General features: G+C 49.0%; 1 protein-coding gene across 1 annotated transcript; it reads left to right on the forward strand.

The window, feature by feature from the left end:
* The first annotated feature begins 1,668 nt into the window (after positions 1 to 1,668).
* Positions 1,669 to 8,229, forward strand: LOC125429717 (adipocyte enhancer-binding protein 1-like). The gene is made up of 2 exons (XM_048491085.1): positions 1,669 to 1,962; positions 8,218 to 8,229. The coding sequence occupies exons 1-2, from the start codon at positions 1,695 to 1,697 to the stop codon at positions 8,220 to 8,222; spliced, it is 273 nt and encodes a 90-aa protein (XP_048347042.1). The 5' UTR covers positions 1,669 to 1,694; the 3' UTR covers positions 8,223 to 8,229.
* The last annotated feature ends 944 nt before the right edge of the window (positions 8,230 to 9,173 follow it).

Here is a 9,173-nt window from a genome sequence, read left to right on the forward strand (position 1 = left end):
ACGATGAGCCGTGCAGTGAGGTTGTAAGGTTGAAACATTGTGGTGCAGAACCTTGCCAGGACTGAGAAGCTCCTGTGTTTGCAGCAGAGAACATATCTCCCTTTGGCTGGGGCCTCCTCAGGACTGGCAGGATTCTGCACCACCATGTTTCAACCTTACACCTCACTGCATGGCTCATCCTGCTGTGAACGCATGGTCTGACGAACTGTCAGCCAATTTGGGTGTGTCTAGAAAACCTTCCATGCGCAGCTGAGTTGGATAGATTTTGCACATGGCTGGCAACTGCCAGGATGGACACCTATCTTTGTCCAGTAGCTGCTGACTTCGCTACAATCAAGTGATCTGTAAAAACAACAACTGGCTGTTCCTTTCTGGGTACATGTTGCAGACTTTGGCTCATATTTCAAAATCGGAAATATGTTATCCCAAAGGAATAACACATCCACAAACTCCTGAGGAATGTGTTGTCCTAAAAAGGATGTTCCTGTTCCCCTTTCCTCCCAGAGGCCGCCCAGTGGTACAGCTGTTAGCCTTTTTGGTAGGATGTTCCATCATCCTGGTTTCTTTGCAGTTTAAATGAAGCCCTTCTGTTAAATGGGGTCAGACTTGCATCAAGATGTTAAGAGTGTCTAAATTCTAAATCCTTCCTGCCAACACTTCTGTTTCAACCATCGGCTGAGATCTCTCAGCTCTGTTGTCTGGTTATCTTTGCCTGTGGGACAAAGGGCATCCTCTAGGTCAGTGATGGTGAACGTATGGCAGTGGTGGCGAACCTATGGCACGGGTGCCAGAGGTGGCACTCGGAGCCCTCTCTGTGGGCATGCACAAACGGAGTGCCCCCCACACACATGATCTAGGCTAACCTGGGCTGCTGGGCTCGATTATTAGCATTAAACCTAAGACCTAGTTTTGTGGAAGCAGTGTAGGTAACCCTGTTAAGCGCTGTTAAACCCCACTGATTTTCATGCGAAGAACTAAAGCACGATCCTTTACCTGGGAATAAGCTCGGATGCTGGCAATGGGGCTTGCTTCTGAGTAAACCCTCCGAGGGTCGTGATTCACCCATTGGAAAAATTGTACGGTTGCTTTTTGGGTGGCACGCAATTATTCAACAGCACTCAACAGCAGCTGTTCTCCCTGTCTTGAGTTTAAGTCATTTTTGTATTGATTTGACATTTCTTCATCTAATATATAGTACTATACACTGATTGGACTATATTTTTAAGTATGAACCAATATGTAAAGAATTGTTTCTCTTTTGTTCGGGGGGGGGGAGGGGGGACAATGACACCAAAAGAGTCAAGGTAAGCATTTTCTGAATTTTTCACACAGCAAGCCCAAAAGGTTTGCCATCACAGCTTCTGGGCTTCCTTTTCCATGACCTTTAAGCTACATTTTCTAATCATCATTAGTGAATCATCACTAATCATCATTAGTGAATCTGGTGTACATAAGCAACATTTTTCTACACTCTTCGGGCTAAAATAGCCCCTCCTCTTAAAGGACCCTGCCCCCTTCCCCTCCATACACACACTCCGCCGTCTCCCCACACCTTCGCCAACAAACTTCTGGGGTCCCGGAGGGCTCCGTTCCATGCAAGACCTTTCCTCCTTCCCAGCGGTCAGGAGGATCACTCAGCAGGTGAGAAGAGGATTGGGAGGCTTGTGTGGAGGGATCTCCGTCTCTCTGCAGTGATGCGCGCCAGCTGTCCATTATGGCTGTTGGGTTGCCTCCTCTTGGAGCTTCTGGGCCCCCTGAGTCTTGCCCGGGTGGAGGCACAGTCGGTGCTGACGGATGATGAGATCGAGGAATTCTTGCAAGGCTTCCTGCGGAAGGTAGATTCTGAGAAGGAGGAGGATGCGGAGGAGCAGGGAGCGGAGAAGGTGGCTCCAGGCGAGGAGCTGCCTGAAAACCCGGGAAGGCTCAACCCTTCAGGGAAGGACAGCAGCCTGGCAGAAGAAGGTGAGCACTGGGGGTCCTGGCATGAAAAGGAGCCCGCTTGAAAGGAGCCGGTTGGAATATTTAAACTGCCCTGGAGCAAGCCAAGCCAAGTGGCCCTCTGCAGTGCTGGCATCGCGGCAGGGTCCGCTGTGTTTTGAGGTGGAGCCAAGCCGTCCCTGTGGTGCTGGCCACTTGGCTCGGTTTGTGTCTGGCTGCTAGTGGCCCTTTGGGACAGCAGCTTGCCGGGATCTTTCCTGATAAGTTAAAGGGCCAGTTCACTTTTGAGGTATTATCAGGTAATGCTGGGAAGAGCTACGGTATCCCTTGGTAACCTTTTCTTATGTTTTCTGCACACAGAGCTCTGTGCTTGGAGGAAAAGGTTGCTGATTAAGCAGGTGCTGACCAGAGGAGGACACCTATTAGTCCCGCCTCCATCCTGAAAAATGTGCCCTCCCCAGGAGTGCAGCTTGCTCCATTACTGCTGACTGCTGGTGGGCTTCACCCTCACAGTGGTTTCCCCTCAATGCTAAATACATGGCTTCAGCTATGGGCCTAACCTGGACAAGGGTTCTGGAGCATAAAAGATAAAGAGCTTAGGAATAGCCCTCAACAATTCAGATATCCCTCCCTCCCTCCCTCCCTCCCTTCCTTCCTTCTCTTCTCTCCAGTTGGGACTCAAAGCAGCTTAGAACATCATTCTCCATCTCAATTTTCTCACAACAGCAGCCCTGGCTGAGAGTTTGTGACGGGCTCCCAGGGGAATTAAAAGCCTGGTGGGCCCTTCAGCATGACCAAGTTAATGAGAAACTGTGGATCTCACAGGATTGAATAGACTGAACAAGATTGCACTGGAAAGGAGTTGGGCATTTATGTTCAGCAATTTACATCCATGTAAATTGGATGTAGCTTTGGCAGTGTTGTGAATTGTCAAACGCTTTCATGGCCGGAATCACTGGGGTGCTGTGTGGTTTCCGGGCTGTATGGCCGTGTTCTAGCAGCATTCTCTCCTGACGTTTCGCCTGCATCTGTGGCTGGCATCTAGCAGCGTACGTGTGTCTTGTATAATTTTTTCGGTCCGTTTTTTGACCTTGGGCTAGTCACAGCTCATCGGAGCTCTCTCAGCCCCACCTACCTCACAGGGTGTTTGTTGTGAGGGGGGAAGGGCAAGGAGATTGTAAGCCCCTTTGAGTCTCCTGCAGGAGAGAAAGGGGGGATATAAATCCAAACTCCTCTTCTTCTTCTTCTATACTTCTTTTAAAGAGCATCACATCAGATTAAGCTTTTCCTATTGCGTTATCTGTGTGCAGGATTGTGATATATGCTCTAATTAATACAAACATCTGGAGAATCAAAGTAAATATACATGCCTATGTATTGTCGAAGGCTTTCAAAAGTATATGTATAGTCGAAGGCTATACATGTATAGTATATGTATAGTCGAAGGCTATGCATGCCTATATTTTAAAAAATACACGCACTATTATAGCCACCCTCATTATCAGTAGAGCAGAATTTCTGAATACTTGGAGTGTAGTGATACAGTGGGAGATGTGAGTCTTTCTTTTTACTTGTATATGAAGGGCTGCTACCAATGCTTCTGGATCTGGCTAGTTCTCAGAGCCTTGCAAATACTACAAAGTATTCTTCTGACTGCAGCGGAGAAAGTGGTGGCAAGAACCATGGAACTCCCCCCGCTTTGCTGAATCTGATTGGGGAGAAAGGCAGTGTTTCAAACTATCCTGTCTTTTACAAAATGTGTGAACAATATAGCACTAAAGCACACTTTGGTGAAAAAGGCTTCACATTTTTCTTTTGTATGCACGTGACAGCTGATGAGCTGGAAAGTGTTTCAGAGAACTACCATGAGAGTGCTGGATGGGTTTTCAGTGGGAGTTCCCAAATTGTCATGGAGTCCAAATATTATGCTGGGGCTTTGTTTGTGCTCATACAGTTATCCATCTGCATGGCAGATTTCCCTGTGTGTGAGCTGGGGTTTCCCAGGTAAAAAAGTATCTTCCTTTCCACAAACCCCAGCTCAAATGTCCAGATGTCAGTGATGGCACCAAACCGGGAGCATGGCCAAGCCTAGAGCTTCCACAAGTTCAGTGGAGAGAAAACACAGACGGACACGGCATCTGGAAGCTGTCTTTTTGTTCAGGGGCATGCAGATCAAAGGAATGGAAGAACTAGTCTCCTAAGAGATTACAAAAGGACAACTGTCTGCAGACAACCTACAGAACAAGACAGCTGCACCACTGCTCTCCAACCTGGATGATCAGATAAGTTGATCACAGTTTTCCTTCACAGGTGAGATTCACATCTGTTAGTTGAGAAGGATGGTAATAAGAACTGATGGAGTTTCTTCCTGGAGTTATTTTTTTGTCACGGAAGGGATGGAGGGGCATCTGCTGTAGCTACTTTTAGGCACCTTCCGCACATGCAGAATAATGCACTTTCAATCCCGTTTCACAATTGTTTGCAAGTGGATTGCCTGGGGATGTTTGTCCACATGATGGTTGCACACAACTCGAGAGCTAATTGGGGGATATAATTTTAACCCTTGAAGTACTCCATGAAGGAGAAATTGTGTACTGCACTTCACATACCTAGAGTGTAGGTTAGGAAACCGTGGAGATTGTATTTACATAATATCTACCAGAAGATCATATCTAGGGTAATGCCAATAAAGTATCTATCTTTAAGGAGTTTTCTAGCTTTAGCTAGTTCTTTGCCTTTGCAGGTATACAACACCCGCCCACTCTCCCTTTCTCTCTCTCTCTCTCACACATACACACACCACCCATTGCTGTGATCTCAAGCATAAGTTCCCAAGCTTAATTTAATCATGCTTTGCAGCTGGGAATCTTTGTTAGGAAGGGGCTGTTCACTTATTCCCTGGAAGATTCCATGAGGCCAGCCCTGTGATTGGTCATGAGGGGTGAGCACGTCATGATCAGCATTTCCCATAAGAGGGGCTATGGCTAAGAATTGTCTGGTCCCTTTTTTTCTCCCCCTTCCCCACTCCTTACTGCCAGAAATAAACTCATGCTATACTCTGGAAACTTTAGAGCCCCTTCCGCACATGCAGAATAATGCACATTCAATCTACTTTCACTTGTTTGAAAGTGGATTTTGCTATTCGCAAAGTAAAATCCAGCTTCAAAGTACATTGAAAGTAGATTGAAAGTGCTCTGCCCTAGCTGGCTTCAGCATTCAGAAGGAAATGTAGTCAGTTTGGAGTTTATGCACATATTCATAGATTACGGAAGGCCCTGGGGGGAACTGACATTCCAAGTATGTCTTTGGCTTTAATTAAACCAATATAATTGTCAGAAGAACATGCTTTGTTCTCCAAACATAAATGTAAGAGGCTGTAGTCTATAACATGAATGAGTGCCAATTCACCCAGTGCATTTGGGAGTTCCGTGCTGGACTCCTAGCTGTTTTTAGGCACAAGGGCCCCCGGATTGCCTGACAATTTTGTTTATGCTGGGCATGCTGGATGCAGAATTCTCAGAACATGTCTGGTTTGACCAGGGGGGTGGGGGTGGGGGGTGGGGGAAGAGCTATGTTCTGGCTGAAGGCTTATATCCTTCCTCCCATATCTCTCTCTAGTCATCATCTGCTCCGTTCCTCCAAGGAATTCAGCACTGAAAGTAGTAAACACTTCTTTCCCAATCAGTTCACTTGCCCATGTCCGTGGTGTTCAAGGCATTTCCCTGAGTTCGGTCCTTTCATGTCATGGCTTTCACTTCCCTTTCTTATTTCATCCTGCCGTCTCGATTTCCTGGGGCAACTAATATTTTTGTAACTAGAATTGTACAGGATCCATCCAATTTATCTTTTTAAACTCTGACTGCCATTTTTTTCCCTGCAAAGCAGTATTAGTAAATACAGTTCGAAGGTGAGGGCAGAAAATTGGGGCTCAAAGCCATACTTGTTTTAGAAACCCAACCAGGGACAAAGTGGCTTGGAAGCAGCTGCATGTTTACGGGCCTGCCTCTTCTCTGCTGCAAACTGTGTTCCCCTTGCAGTGCTCTGTGAGAGGAGAAATGGTCCACGGGTTTATAAAACACGAGTTAGATGCCTGAAATGTAGTTTCCGATGCAGCCATTAGTGCTGTTTCCTGTTCCACAGATCACCATGTTTCTCATTTAACATTCAGGAGTCTGATTTCTCTTGCAGTAAATGTTCTCCCAGCAAGAGCCGCTCTCCCTGCCATAAATGCTGGTGCGGATCATGAGCGTAGCTTTGAGCTCCATGTGCCATTTGAATCATGTTGTGATTTATAGTTAACCATGCAATTATTGATGTAGCGTGCAAGAAAACGGCAGTCTTTGTGTGACCAAACTGTGCAGCAAAGCAAAGTATTTTGCAAATGGCTGTGGGTTTTAAAATTATAGCAACGCGGGTGATTTTGTCCTGGAAGGAGACCGGCTGGAGTGAGCAGCAAACAAGACAATCGGTACAGAAGGGTTCCTGGGTGGACGTTTATTCATTTATGTATCTATTACATTTATACCCATTCATGTCTCTGCGGCTCAAGACAGCTGACAATAAAACAATCAGATAAATACAATAAATATAAATGTTTAAAACTGCATAAATACGGTTGTTTTTTTTTTTAAAAAAATAGGTAGCTGCAGAAAGGGCCCCTCCCCCTCGGCCGCTTCCGCCTCTAGGGCCCCGCCGGCCAATCAAGCGGGAGGAGGCGGAAGGGCGCCGGCCCATCGGAGCGCTGTGTTGGGCGAAAGGCGCGGCCATTGGGCAGGAGGCGCCGGGGAGGGTCTGCCGCCATTGGCTTGAAGTGGAGGCCAAGCCCCGCCCCCATGGGATGCCCTCCAACCTCCGCCCTTTTCAAAGTGGCGCCGGCGGCAGCAGCAGCCCCCTCCCCCCCGCAGAACAGGGCTGCTGCTTGGGGGGTCTGGGACGACACCCCCCCCCCCGCCCCCCCAAGCACGCTGCTCTTCACCCCGAACTCCCGCCCTACACGTGGCCTGGCTGGGGACCCCCCCCTCCTGATTGGCTGCAGCAGCTCAGCAGAGTCAGCCCCAGAGCTGGGGAGAGCTGACCCCTTTCCCGCCCCCTCCCCAACGACGCCACTCTGAGCCTGCCCGCCTTATAACGGCCGTTGCCATCGTTATAACGGGCATAATTGTCGTTATAACGGTCGTTGACATTGGTTATAACGGCAGCAGTCTAGAACAAATTGTTTTGAAAAGAGGCAGGCCCCGAAAGGAAAATAATAGGATGGGGTGGGGGGGAGCAGATCCCTGCTAACGACGAGTATCATCATCACCATCCATTTCCTTTAAATGGCTTTCAGGAGAAACCTGAGAGGCAGGAGAGTCCCTGCTTGTTCAGTGAGTCTTTGCCTGGCGAAGGACGGCCGCCGCCTCCTCCTCCTCTGGAAACTGGGCGGGGGGGGGGAGGCCCGACTTGCTTTCTTCGTCCTGCGTTATGAGTTTCCTGCGGAGGCTCCCTTTTCACTCCCACGGTTTTGTAGGGGGGAGGAGGAGGAAGGGGCAACGGGTCCCCCTGCCATGATCTGCGCCGCGACTTTCACCGCCGGGGTGCGGACATCCGCGGGGGGCTCCCCACCCACCCACTCACCCCCCTCCAGCGCTGAAAGGAGCCGGGGGAGTCCCAAAGGGTGCTGGAGAAACAGGTCCCAGGCGGGACTTGGCTGGAGGCGCCGAAGGGTCTGGCTGGGAAGCCCCGTGGAGAGCTGGCGTCCGTCCTGCGCGCACAGCGGGTCGGGACCTCCCGGGGGGTGGGGGACCCCTCCGGCAGGGGAGGGGGAGGCTCGCGCGTGCCTGACTCCCCCCGCGCCCCCGCACCTCAAGCGTCGTTGTCGCGCCACCGCAGGCGCTCCTGGCCTCCGTGGGGCGCTCTCGCTTGCGCCGCGCGCTCTTGGCCGGCTGCTCCGCCTTCTCCGGGGACCGGCGGCCCTCCCTTCCCGCGCCTGCAAATCCCAGAATTGATGATCGGCAGGGGGGACAGGAGGGGCTCCACCCTCCCCTCCCGCGCGCAAAGGTCCCACCCTTGACTCCAGCCAGGATCCCCCTCTTTCCTCCATGTCCTCCACATCTCCCAATCCTCTCTGCATCTCCCCTGCTTTCCAATTCCCCCTAAAGCCTTGGTGAGACCTCCCCCCTCCTCCTCCTTCTTCTCCCCCTCCCCTTTTGCAACCAATCTTTCCAGTGGCAAAAGCTGCCAACTCAGTTAAGCTGATAGTATCTGCTCACCCCTGCAGAAGGCAGGACATTGAATCAGGTTAAAGTAAAGATTTTTTTTCTAAATTTGGGGATTAACAAGAGTGCCCAAATAATTGAAGGACACACATTTCTTGTCCCTCAAAAACCCAGTTAATAGTAACATCTTTGCATGAGTTCCTATCCACAACAGCAAATGGACAAAGGAAACAGAGAAAGAGGAGGAGGTGAAAGTAGCAGCCAGGAGACAAAGAGGGAGCACAATTCCTCTTTGGAGGTCATGTGGCTACACTGTCCCTGGCCACCGTGAAACTATTCCTCCCCACCCCAAGATTGGGCGGCTGCCTCACTGTGAAAGTTGACCAATGCTATGTAGTGGTTTGAGAGCTAAACTAGCCCCGGGGAGACCCAGGGTCAAATTCCCTCTTGACATGGCAGTCACTGGGTGATTGGGTGGTCAACATTTTTGGGGATGATCATCATTTTCTTACATCTTTAGGAGCATGTTTTGGAATACTGAATTCATTTCGAAGTTCACACAGATATGGAAACTTTTAACAGATTTGCCAGCACTACACTTGTTAATGCAGCCAGGATTACAAGTTTGCCTTTGTTTCATGTTCAGGATTCAAAGATTTCGATGAGGAAAAAATAAAATGTAATGGGTAAACATTTTAGGCCTGGAGTTTTTTAATCCCCTCTTTGATTTCTAAACACTCCACAAATATCTCATCTTTACTTTCAAAGGTGTTTATGATATTCTTCACCTTTATTTCTCTGCTCTTCTTTCCCAAGAACATAAGAAAGTGCCCTGCTGCATAAGATAAGTGATCCATTTAACGCCACATCCTGTTTCATGTAGCAGCCAACACTTGAAAGACTAAGGAACAGGGAACAGAGGCCAAGGCCTTTCTTTGGTGCTACCTCCTAGCTTAGTGTTCAAACATGTACTGGCTCTAGATGTAGAAGTTCCCTTTAACATAACTACTAATAGCCACCAATGAACCCATTCTCATC

This window comes from Sphaerodactylus townsendi, linkage group LG03 (genome assembly GCF_021028975.2).
Source record: "Sphaerodactylus townsendi isolate TG3544 linkage group LG03, MPM_Stown_v2.3, whole genome shotgun sequence".
In the NCBI taxonomy this organism is placed as follows: Eukaryota; Metazoa; Chordata; class Lepidosauria; order Squamata; family Sphaerodactylidae; genus Sphaerodactylus; species Sphaerodactylus townsendi.